Source organism: Artibeus jamaicensis, unplaced genomic scaffold (assembly GCF_021234435.1).
Source record: "Artibeus jamaicensis isolate MK-2021 breed Jamaican fruit bat unplaced genomic scaffold, CSHL_Jam_final contig_464, whole genome shotgun sequence".
Lineage (NCBI taxonomy): Eukaryota > Metazoa > Chordata > Mammalia > Chiroptera > Phyllostomidae > Artibeus > Artibeus jamaicensis.
The window spans coordinates 7979816-7992767 of NW_026521842.1; the positions used below are offsets into that span (position 1 = coordinate 7979816).

The 12952-nt window shown below is 50.4% G+C and overlaps 1 protein-coding gene across 1 annotated transcript in view; it reads right to left on the bottom strand.

Annotated features, from left to right (window-relative positions):
- Positions 1-12952, bottom strand: part of CMIP (c-Maf inducing protein) — a 227574-nt gene that overhangs the window by 81955 nt on the left and 132667 nt on the right. Inside the window, exon 2 of the mRNA XM_037142455.2 lies at positions 2572-2697. Within this exon, the coding sequence (XP_036998350.1) occupies positions 2572-2697 (126 nt within the window). The remainder of the gene's footprint in view (positions 1-2571; positions 2698-12952) is intronic.

Sequence of the window (12952 nt, forward strand, 5' to 3'; positions counted from 1 at the left end):
CCAGGCGAGTCATCACAGCCGGCCTGCAGCCATGGCCTGGGTTAAAGGGACATGCCCAGTGACCCACACCCCTCCAAGCCTCACTGCCCCTCTGTCCCCAGGGCACGTAGCGCACTTCCTTGGGGGGCAGTGCTGCTCCCTCCAGCTCCAGAAGCAACGAGGCCCCTGCTGCTCCCACCGGCAGTCACAGGGACTATGACCACCATGCCCAGGGAGCTGGGGGCTCGCGGCCTCTTTTATCTAATTGGACTATTTATTTATTTATCTGAAAGATTTTATTTATTTTTAGAGACAGAGGAAGGGAGGGAGAAAGAAAGGGAGAGATCATCAATGTTTGAGAGATACACAGTTCAGTTGCCTCTCACACGCCCCCAACGGGGGACCTGACCCACAGCCTGGCCTGTACCCTGACTGGGAATTGAACCAGTGACCTTTCGGTTGGCAGGCTGGCACTGAATCCACTGAGCCACACCTCCAACTGGACTATGTAAAGGGTTTCTTCTCTCCTGCCTCCCTCTGGCACTCACATATCCAGCTGCTTCTGCCAGGCAACCAGACTAATCCCTCTACTGTTCCCCTTACCCCTTAAAAGCTTTTAATAGCTTCCTATTGCCCTCAGCTTCTTCATTCAGCTAAGGAGACTCACATCCTCCGGCTGTGACCGAACAGCTCTAGATGCATCCGCCGGGCCCTGAACGCCCCTCTGCCCTCCCCCACAAGGCAGCAAACGCACCCTCCCCTAAATTCATGCTTCACTCCTGAGCTCCCTCAGCCCAGAGTGTGTGCCACCATCCTGGCACGCTCCTACGCATCCCTCACTGTCCAGCTCTAATGTCTCCATTCCCAGAGCGCTTTCTCTGGTACCCCTACGCTGAGCAAGTCACTCCCCACTCTGGAATTCCAGTCCTCTGGGGCATGCCTCTATTTTAGCTGCTATCTCTGCAGTCATTTGTTTATGGCTAGGTCTCCCTAGAGGACCCAGGAGTTCTTCAGAAAAGGGGCCAAGGGGCTTATTCACCTTCCTCCCGCAGCACAGGGGACAGGCTGGCTCACTGCTCCGTGGTTCAGACGGGATTTTCTCGGCACCCATCTTCTCTCAGCTTTCCACAGGACCCCTCTCTTGCCTCACTCATCTTCCACTGCTACTTTTCCCACCCAAGCAGGCTGGGACTGACCATTCTTTCATAGACTCAACAGAGAGGCAGGCATAGTTTTGGTGTCTTCCAAGAAATAACAGTAAAGAATGGGATTTTTCTAAAGGATGTTTAGCTGTTGACTTGTCTTGTTGAGCTCAGCATTCCTCAGGGGCCCAACTGCGTGTCTTTTGGCTCCACTGTTGTTGTACAACCCAGTGGCCACTTATGAAATGGGTTTTAGGGCGCATCTCTTTGGGCTCAGAGCAGGTCTCGGGGGAGTGACAGAGTTAGAGAGAAATTGCCTGTAAAAGAAAGGCCAATGCATATGTTCTCCCAATGACGACAGAGTGCACTCTCTCTAAACGAGGGGCACCTAACTTGGAAACTGGGGTGGCTCTCCCTGAAATGATATGGAACACATCGCATGTATGTACTACAGCAGCCATGTTATTCTTCCTGCCATAATTCCTTCTGTGGTGGACCCAACTCTCACAGTCCCACAAGGTCTTGGTAGGGCTACCACAGTCCACTGCTGCCTGTGGTCAAGGGTGGGCATGTAATGCAGGCAGGGTATTCCCCAGGGTGCAGGGCTAAGCAGAACCCATCAGAACCTTCCATCAGATTTTGTAGACAGATACTGGAAGGAAATGGGCTTGCACATTTTTAAGGCTGACAAGCTCCAAGAATGTAACTTGAGGCTGCCAGAGTCCATCTTTCCCACCACATGGAGAGACCCTGCCTGACAAAGAAGCCAACACAATGAAGCAGAGCCAGGAGATAGCCAGAGAGAGACACTGAATGTTAATGATGGTGGTGAACTCCTGGATCCAGCTACGCCTGAAGTCCTCTCTTAGACTTCCCAGCTACTTTAATAGTTTACAACATCAAATTCTCTTCTTGCCTCGGATAGTTTGAATATTGTTTGCATCATTTCCATCAAACAGCTCTGACCAATACACACAAGATGCACTCTTTTCCAAGAGCACAGCTCTTACTTCCATCAGAGTCTCAAAAGATTTCGATTAACAACAAGTAAGAAACCTCCTCACTCAAAGTAAAGCAAAAGGGGACACCTGCTGCTTATTAGCTTCTTACAGCCTTTTAAGGCCTTAACAACTGTGCCTGTGTGCTTTAGTTTCCTCATCTGTAAAATGGACATCAGAGAGCCTATTTTTCAGGTTTATTAAAAGAAATAACAGCACAATATGTAAAGCTCCCAGACTGTGGCAAGCATTCAGTAGGCGCTCAATCTGTGTGCATTCCCTCTTCACCAACTGAGCCCCGGTTTACACTTTCCTTGTACTTGGAGAAAAAAACACCCCAGGTTAAAGAACCTTTCCTCCTGATAGGTGGCTATCTCCCTCTAAGAAAAAAGAGGAAGGCGAGTGAGTGGGGCTGGGAGAAGAAACTGCTGGTTCATGTTTATTTCTCCTACCTGCAGTAAGACAGTTCCCCCAGGAATTGTGAGCTGTAAACAGTACTTCGGGGCATTCTCCCAGGACAGCAGCTGAACATCTTCAATAGCGCTGTAGGAGACTGAGTTTTCCATGTACCCAGTTGGCTGCAGCAAAAAAAAAAGACAAACAAAAGATATGCATTGGTTACAAGATCAGGCATAATGTCCACGCCTCAGAAGAAGGTTCTGGAAACACCCCCACTGCGGCAACAGCAAACCTAGCTGGTACAGACACCTGGCACCTGTAGGGACCAAAGGCACATCTTTTCACTTTTCCTAGCTGGCACATACTCTAGCTGGTGGGGCAGAGCCACAAAGGAAACTCGCCCACATGTTTGTTTGGGGATGTAGCTGAAACTAGACTGGGGGAGCCTTGGGCCAAGGCCTGTGCACTGTTCCTCTGCGCATTGGTGGGGTCCTAATGCAGGTGGAGCCACAACCCTCTCCTTCTCAGAAAGCGGTTACAGCCCGCCATGGGTTGTAACCTGCCTCGTCTTCCCCCACAGGTGTGCCTTCTCCACTCAGTACCCTGGGCCACAAGCCAAGTTGGCAAATCAATCCCCCTACTCTCCTGCTCAGCATCCTTCAATGGTCCCAGTGGTCTGACCATGAAGCAGAAGCTCCCACCCCCCACTGACATGCTCTGGTCTCGCTTCCTTCTTAGACCCACCCTGCGTCTTCTCTCCCTTTCCAAGCTCCCACACAGGCCTGCTGACAGCACCGCACCCTGCTCTTTGTCCCAGGAAGGCCATGGCCCCACCCTGTCATCTCCTCTTCTACTCTCCAGGTCTCAGCTCAGCAGCCTTCTCAGGGGAGCCCACGACCCTCCAGACCCCAGAGCCCACCAAGTCACATCCTCGCTTGAGCCCTCCATGCTCACCATGCCCAGGTTAACGACTGTGGACTTGTATCACCCGTTACTTGTTTGATGTCTGCCTCCTGGCCGGGCTGTGGCTCTGCCAGGTCAGGCCTGTGTCTATCTTGGTCCCTGTTCTCTCTCCCCAGGGCTTGACGCATGGCAAGTGCACAATTTGTGTTTATAGAAAGGACGATAAAGGCCATCATCAGTCAGCACCGATGTGAGGGTGGGACAAGAGAAATTCAGAGCCACTCACTGCTGTCTGAGTGATTTCTGCCATCATGAACAGAAGGCACCAGACAAATGAACTGGCCACCAGCACCCGCGGTGTCCTTGTTCCTCTGGCCCCAGGAAGCCAGACTCCGACAGACTCAGAGGTGAGTACAGCACAGCTCACATCTCCCAAGCCTGACATGCACCAAGCGCTGCCGGGCACATGGCAAGTGCTGTCCCCTATGATCCTCCCAACAGGCCCACGCTGCAGGTGCAGGGCCATCATCCCCTTTACACAGATGAGGAAGCTGGGGCCGAGGGAGCCATGCCACCCAGCTGGGAAGGGGCACGGCCAGCAGTGAACTCAATCCGTGGCTGACTCAGAATCGGCACCCTGACCACTAAGCTGTGCTGCAAGAAAGAGGCACAATGTAAAATCTATGGCTCAACCAGATGATTTTACCAGGATGACTGAGGACCTCCATGAGGTTTTTAAATTTCAATTTTTGTCTTCCAAAGTTGAGATAATGTGGTGGTGCAGAGGGTGGAGAAAGCTGAAGGCTTAGGCTGCCTCAGATTTCCCTTGATACAATCAGTTACCAGGCTCTGGAAGTTAGAGTGACTGACCAATTGATCTGTTCACCCATTCATCCCTTGATATTCCTGAGCACCTTTGACTTTCCAGGCCCCACACCGGGTGCTGGGGGTGTAACAGTGAATGAGACAAGAGCCCAGTGAGGCAAAGAGACAACAAAGGACCAAAATACCCAAATAAATAAACTACCGAAGAAGAGCGGTGCTGCACCGAGAATCAAAACAGGGTGTGGTGACGAGTGGCTGAGAGCTGGAGGATTGTGGAAGGACAGAGGGAAAGCACCGTATTTTGCTGTGTGTAAAGTGCACTTTTTGCCCACATTTTTTAGGGGAAAATAAGGATGTGTATTATACATGGGTAGTACCTGAAAACCTGGTAACTGTTCTTGTGTTTTATAAATCTGTTACATAAAATTTCTTATACATAGTATGTTTTAAAAAATAAATGCTAAAATTCCCTTATAGTACAAAACACAAGGACCTAAATATAAGTAAATAATCGGATTAAAAAATCAAAACAAAAACTTTTTTCCTGAAAGTTTGGACCAAAAACATGGGTGTGCATTAAACATGGCAAAATACGGCACATCCCAGAGCCCACAGCCAGAGCAAAGGGCCCAGAGGCTGGCACAAGCTGGGAGTGCTCAGGGAGGACCAAAGGGCAAAGGGCCGGAGGGCCGGGGTACGGAATGCCTTGGAGTGATGGGTAGGCCACTCCAGGAGGGCGTGGCAAGCGAAGCTGGGGGTCCAGGTAGTACTGCCCCACCTCCTGGGGCTTTGGGTTGAGCAAGTTTCAGGGCACCTTGGGGACTGCTGCAAGAAGAACAGACTCAGGAGTGGGTGGAAGCAGGGAGCGAACAGCCTGGAGGCTGCTGCACAGGCCCAGGTGAGCGACCAGGTTGCTCAGACCCCGGTGGGGAGACAGCCAAGTCCATCCTGCACTTCTCACTGGCACACGGCTCACCCCGGGGCACCAATCCCAGGGCCGCGTGTCTGTGTGCCCCAAAGCAAACATGGGGGCTCCCCCTCACTTTGTACCCTATTCCGGCATCTCCTACAATTTAAGTTTTCAATGTCTGCAATAAGTGAGTGACTCAGCATTCACAGCACACCTTGTCCCAAGAGTATCAGTAAAACCAGGGGCCCCGGGGTTGGTTTATATGCTCATTCCCAAGCCAGCATTCAAATATTTACTGTGTGTGTTGCTGACTGACTGTCTCCCCTGCTCGTGTTTCAGCATCACGAGAGCAGGAATTTTCACCTGTTCTGCTCTAAGTACCTGAACAGTGCCTGACACTGAGATGATTATTTTCTTAATAAATGAAGTAATATTTTCCCAATTAAAAAATGTCCATTCGTGTATTACTTATAATCACTATACATAACACACTTGGGAAGATGCCTTTTTGGTTATTATTTTTAAAAATTAAAAATAATTATATAAATTTTAAAAAAACAGCTCCAGAAAACAATGGCACCTGGGGGCCCAGATGCACCAAAAGCCTTCCCTTGTGGCCCACGCCCACCTCTGTCCCTTTTGAAGGTCCGGTCAGCCTCCAAACCCCAGCCCACTGACCCCTCGATATGCACAGAGACCAGAGGACATGGGCTAAGCCACAGCTGCTAGTGCATCTGCAGAATCATGGACCACACCAAACAATACAGACACAAGAACCCATTCTGAAAATCCCAACAAGGGGACAGTGCAACCATACCGAGTTGGACTTGATTACCCAAATCAAGTGCATGACCGGCCTTGTTTCTTCAGACCCCACCTTGGGTGCACAAATAGAAGGCCTTGAGACTTCTGTGTCCCACCACGGCCACCCTGGAGACCCCGAGACACAATGAGACTCTGCCCAGGGCTCACACCAGGCCCCTGGCAGCACATTCCAGAAGCCCACTGCTGACATGAGTGATGGGCAAGAGCGAGGGCTTGCCAACTGCCTGTGTCTGCCTTTCTCATGACCCTGCTTTCGCTGTCTCAGTGTGTCCCTGATTAGAAGTTGCAACACAGGCAGGCTCTAGGGGAAAGGCTGGGTATAAATAAATACATACTGGTTTTTAATAGCAGATGAATTGCTTTCCCACTGTTTGGACCAGTGTTGGCTAAAAGCAAAATCTGCATGATCAATGAGACCTATGTTTGAGCCATTTACTGTGTGTCTTTACACAAGTTACTGTACCTCTCTGAGCCTGCTTCCTCTAACAGTAAAATGAGAATTTAATAGATAGAATTATCAGGAGCCTTAAAGGAGATCCAATTTGTCAAGGGCTTAGCATAGCATCTGGAACATCTAGAAGACCTCAATAAAATCAACTATTATGAAAAAGACCGAACTTTATCTCTGGGGTCTTCCTCCTCCAAGCACACAATTCTGGTTAACCATTAGAAAAATGTGAGACGAAACCCAACTGAGGGACATTCCTCCAAACACCCGACCAATACTCATGGAAAACAAGGAAAGTCTGAGCAACTGTCCCAGCCAAGAGAAGTCGACAGAGACAACATGACTAAGTGTACGGTACAATCCCGGATCCGGTCTTGGGACAGAAAAAGGACATCAGATGAAAACTAAGGAAACCGAATGAAGTATGAAGGTTAATAATAGCACGTCAATCTTGGTTCGTTAGTTGTGACCAATGTATCATGCTAATGTGAGGTGTTAAGAATGGGAGAGACAGGGTGTGGGGTGTATGGGAGCTCTCTGCACCAGCTCTGTAGCTTTCTGGGCCTCTCCAACTGTTCCAGAATAAAATGTTTAGTAAGAAAAGTGAACTACTGCCCCTACCACTATGGCCGTTACTATTAATCATCATTGTAGGCAGTGCCTGTGAGGTTTACTAGGGAAGTGGGACAGATCCGGCTCAAAGGCCCCAAACGCTGCTCTTTGGTCTTTGGTCGAGGGAGGACACCCTTCCTCGGAGGTACCACCACACCCTTGGGAGGGTTTTACAGATAACTGACAATTCCCCGGTAACTGGAACATGAGGATCAGAGCAACAGTGGAGAAGATTCCTGCGTGGGATAAAGGCTGAGTTAGAAACAAGAAGAACTAAATTCTCCGGGGGAAGCTAGGAAATCCAGCTCTAAGAGGAACTTTTAAGAGAATAGTAAGCAGATTAAAAGTTATTTCTACATGTAAAAGCAGTGCAAGATGTACTGTGATCCCATTTAAATGACATCCTGAAATTAGCAAAACCACAGGGATGGGGCGTAGATCAGTCACAGAACGGGGTGGGGAATGTTTTGGGGTGACGGCAATGTTCTCTCTCGCCTGTGGTGGTGGTCACTTGACTACGTACATTCGTCAAAACTCACAGATCTGCACACTAAAACAGTACATTTCACCGAATGCAAATTACAACTCAAGCTGGACTAAGAAAGGCAATGCATGTATATCCAAGATAATTTGGGAGATGATGAATAGAACAAAATCTTTCAGAGAAAATCTTACCAGAATCACTCATTAGCACTTTGATATATTACTTCCTGATTATTTTTTAATATAATTTTTACTTTTTGTGTGGTTAGGGTTCCTGCTTTTCCTCCCCTGATTTTTTTAATATGTGATCTTTTTTTTACAGAGCCCAAATCATGCAGTCATATGACTTTGTAACTCACCTTTTTTCACATAATGTTACATCACGTACACACCCCGTGAACCATCATGTCAGTGGCTGTAACAAATCTGGCCACCGTTCATCACCACTCCTACCTGCTCCCCTATGGACAGCACAGCAGTTTAATCTTCCCCTGCTGTAAACAACTCCACAATGAACATCCTTATGAAACATGTTTTTCTATTCTATTCTATATTTAGGATTATTTTTTTTTAGGCCAGATTCCCAGAAATGAAATTAATGGGACAAAGGCTAAGAGCATATTTTACATCCTTGCCAAATTGCTCTCATCAAAGAGATATTAACAAGAACTGGGAGCCCTGGCTAAGACTCGGAGCCTTTATCCCGCGCCCCCAGCTTGAGTGGGTCCTGCTAGAAGCCAGGCTCTGACTGGGTGAGTTCAGCGTGACCGCCTGGCAGCTGAGTGCCTGCAGGGTGACCACACCACAAGGGCGTGGGAGTGGCAGAAGTCTGCTAGCCAGGGTCCTAGGTCCTGGGGACACTGCTTTCCCACAAGAGTCGGGGAACAGGTTGGGGATGCCTTTGTCCTTTTGCTCTCAGGGACTGGTGGGAGCCAGTGGGGGGGGGGGCTTCATATTTGCCAGTGTCCAGGAAGAGAATATGCTCCCTCTGCTCTTGTTTCTGAGATGAGCTTCTTCCCTGGTCCCCCCTCAACCCCTGAATCTGGGCTATAGAAAGCAAGACCTAGAGGGACCTCAGGAACCCCCATGACCCTCACAAAGCCTTTAGAGCAGTGCACTTTCCAAACTGGGAACCTTCTTGGACTTCCCACGTGTCAGATGGGGCATGGAGTGGGATGACCAAATGCCCCTCAAACAGCCACCCCCCCACGGAGCCCTTCACGCCCCCTTCTCTGGTCTTTGCTTCTCCTGTCTTTCTGGGAAGCCAGCTCCCTCCTGCCCAATCCTGCCTGCCAGTTTCCATGGAGATTTCTCCAAAAGTGAATATGAATCATGACGTCAGAGGCCCCTAAGACAAGGCTTCAGGCTGACTCAAGGCACATGTGAACGGGACACTGGCTCAGCTCCTAGGGAGGCGGCTCTGGACCCCGAAGGAAAAGCTGGTCTGGAAACAGCCTCAAAGGGCTCACTCTGGGTCAGGAGGATGTGGGAGGCTGGGAAACTCTGGTCAGCCGGGGACCCCGCTCAGCACACTGGTTGTGTGTCATGCGGGGGTGGGGCAGGGTTGCCACCCAGGCAGCCTGCTGGGGTCACTGTGGACGCACCTCCTCTCTTCACAAGTGGACTCGTCACACAGGGGACCCACTCTGCGCCGTCAGCTCCACAGGGCCCTGCTCCACACACACCAGGCAGGAGGTGCTCCTGATCCCCCCCCATGAACCCTGGCCTCCAAAAAAAGGTGTCAGGCAGGTCGGAGGGCAGGGGAGCCCCTGCCTGCCCCACCTTGGACAGTCAACAACAACAATGGCAGTAATAGTAATGATGGTGCCATGACATCAGTGCTGGTGTAAGGGTGTGGCACATATTGGGGGTGGGGGCTCAGCCCTCGCCTCCCCTTGCTTTTTGTAAAAAAACTGAGATAAAATTCATATGACATAAACTTAGCCATTGATCATTTAAAAACCTACAACTCAGTGGTATTTTAGTGCATCCACAATGCTGTGTAATCGTTGCCTCAATTTTGTTTTCAGACCCTTTCATGACCCCGAAAGGAAACCCAGAGCCATTGAGGGACCACTCTCTGTAACCCCTACCACCTGTCCCTGGCAACCACTAGTCTGCTCTCTGTCTATGGATTTGCCCGTTCTGGAGATCTCATGTCTATGAATCTACCTTATGCGGTCCTTTCTAGCTGCCTCCTTGTACTTAATGTTTTCAAGGTTCACCCATGTTGTGGCATGTGTCAGAACTTTGTTCCTTTTCATGGATGAATAATGTTCCGTGGAGGGGGAGTTATACCATCTTCGGTTTACCCAGCATTTGGGTTGTTTCTACCTTTTGGCAACTGTGAACAGACAGGCACATACTTTTTTCAGCAACAAGCAAAGACACGGGCTCTACAAACAGAACCCTCATCAAGCCCCTCCCACACAGAAAGGCACAGGTGCCCCTGCTTAACATTTATCAGGCCATCACCACGCGGCCAGCACCACGCTGAGGACTTTATATGTATCATCTCATTTAACCATACAACACCGGGGATGGGGGCACTGTATTTACCCCTATTTATCCAGGCTACAGAAGAAATTGCACCACAGAGAGGTGAGGACATGTCACAGGCCCCTGCTTTTGAGAGACAGATCCAGGATTCAATCTGACAGTCCCCAAGACGGCAATGGATCTCTTCCCCCACATTCTGCCAAACTCCAGCACACGTAATTGTGTGCATGCACATCGAAAGTGTGTGCTGAGCAACAGAGGAGCCGGGGCCCGGCACGGCAGGCAGTAGGTGGTCCTCAGAATCTGCCCGCCCACTGCCACCCAGCCCTGCCAGACCCCAGGCTGCCGCCAGCTCCACTGGGCCCTGAGGGCAGAAACTCACACATGCTCACTGGGGGAAGGCCTGTCAAAATATTTTGATGTTCTTTTTAATTCCACAAAGAAAAAGTCATACAGCACAAGCAAAGTGGCAGGTAACAGTCTGCTGCTAGTCTGGGCCCCAGTCCCAGAACAAATCTTCTCAAATACCTTTCACACTCCTGCTTCCCCTTGTTTCCTTAAAGGAGCATAATTTGACCTCTTCTGGCCGTCTGAGGGCCATGGTTATTACTGCACCCTCCACAGGCGAGCAGTGCAGCCCAGCAATGCAATGCCCCTGGTGCCACCGGGACAGAGAGCTGCTAGCTGCTGCACTCGCCTGCCTCAGCTGAGGACACTGTCTGCTTTGTACAGCGTCCCCAATTATTCCCTTGACGCCAAATGGCTACTCCCTATTGCTGCCAATGGACCTTCCCCTACACCTCAAAGGATCACTGCTCTTCTGTCATAGCCTGTGACATCAGAGCACCACGCTTGTTAGAGTTATGTAGAAAAGTAGCCCTGGCTGGTGTGGCTCAGTGGGTTGAGTGCCAGCCTGCGAACCAAAGGGTCTTTCTTTGGTTTGATTCCCAGTCAGGGCACATGCCTGGGTTGTGGGCCAGGTCCCCAGTAGGGGGTGTGTGAGAGGCAACCACACGGTGATTTTTTATCTCCCTCCCTCCCCATTTTTCTAGAATAAATAAAATCTTTTTAAAAATATGTGTAAAGTAAAAGTAACTGGGTTTTGAGCAAGGAAAACCTCATGATAAAAATACATGCTTCTTGCATTTTATGTTGTTTTGTCTGAGCTTATCTCCGCGGTAGGTGTGATTACTCTGAGGGCTTCATAGCACAGACAAGTCTCAGTAGCCCACAGGTGTGCGATGGTCCCTCAGGACTGAATTTACGTGGCCATTCAACAAGGAGAACCTCTCCCACGTGTGACCCCAATGCCGGGGCCTGGGGACAAGGTGGTGAAGGGGGGGACAAGGTGGTGAAAGGGAGGGACAAGCCCCTACAGTCATGGAGCTGACAAGTGGGACAGGAGACAGATGACCCAAGAAAACAGGAGGTCAGAAGCACAGAGCCTGTGTCCTCAGGGTGGCATTTCCACCTGTGCTACGGGACTCTGATAGCTGAGCAACTGACCAAGGCTCAGAGGGCACCTGGAAGGGGCCTGGCGGGAGGGACGGGCCTGGCCGCTACTCAGGCCCTGAAGAGCACCGCCCCCTGAGTCCCGGGTGTCAGGACCTCCCAGGCTGGAAGCACCCCTGCTGGCTCCCTTCACCTGTCTCCCACCACTGCATGAACCCTTCCCACCTCCACACCTCCCCCCTGAAGCCCATACCCCCAGAGGGAGGTATTGCCATCAACCCGAAACCGACCAGAAATAGAGGCTCTGAACAGGTATGCGCCTTGACTGACCGCACACAGCTATGCAGGGCAGACTGGGAGGAGAGGCGAGACCCTTGGACTCCGTATCCCGGCTTTGTCTGTCACAGCCTAGTGAGCCTGAAAGTTGGGGTCTGCCCCGGTGTGATACCACCACACCGTCCTCCCGCAGAACTGGTGACCCTGAGGTTACCCCTGGATGGGGACAGTCCTGAAGAAGTGCAGAGGAAACTTCTGGAGGCCTGGTGTTGTTCTAGGTCTCAACTGCAGTTGGTAGTGACTTTGTTAAAATGCATCGTGCAGGACATGGCGTGTATGTGTTACGCTTCAATAAAAAGATGTTTAAAAGCATCAGAAGTTCTGGAGTCAAAGCCAGCTCCACCACTCGCTGGCAGTGTTGCCTTAGGCAAGTATCTCAGCCTCTGCATCCATTTTCTTGCTTGTAAAAGTGGTATCATACTCACGCCCACTAGGGTGGTCATTGTTTTTAAAAAGACATTACCAAGTAGTGGAGAAGATGTAAAGAAACTAGAATCCCCAGACACTGCTGGCAGGAATGTGAAATGCAGCTGCCTGGGAAAACAGTCTGGCAATTCTTCAAAAAGTTCACCAGTTTCCATAAGACCCATGTGGGGAATTTTATGGTATGCGAATTACATGCAGTAAAAGAAAGTAACAGTCCACCCATCTTAAGGGTGTTTGTGGAGAGCACTTAAGTGTGCAAGGCTCAGCACCTCGTAAGAACCTGATAATAAGTAACTACTTTCATGCTGCCACCCCGAGAGTGGGTGGCCCGAGAGAAGGCCAGGACGGGGCTGCACGTGGGCAGGGATGCGATGAAAGAGTTCAAATCCCAGCACGGAGCCAGGTGCTAAGTAGAAACTCATTATATACCCAGGCGATTATTTTGAAAAAGCCTCAACGAGAAGGAAGAAGGGGCTTTACACTAACACGCTCGCCAAGTTCCTCCATCACCCACTGATTACTCCAAAAAGTTAGGACAGATGTCTGCTCCAGCTCGGAGTCGGCCGGGCACGCAGGAGGTGACCACCCAGCTCTGGATGACCGATGACAAGCAGGACCCCATCAGTTACAGATGGGTAAGGCCAGGCCTCAGAAGGCCCCCCCCGGGAGTTCCGGGCCTCGCAACACTGCCTGTCCCAGGCTCACCCACCTCCTC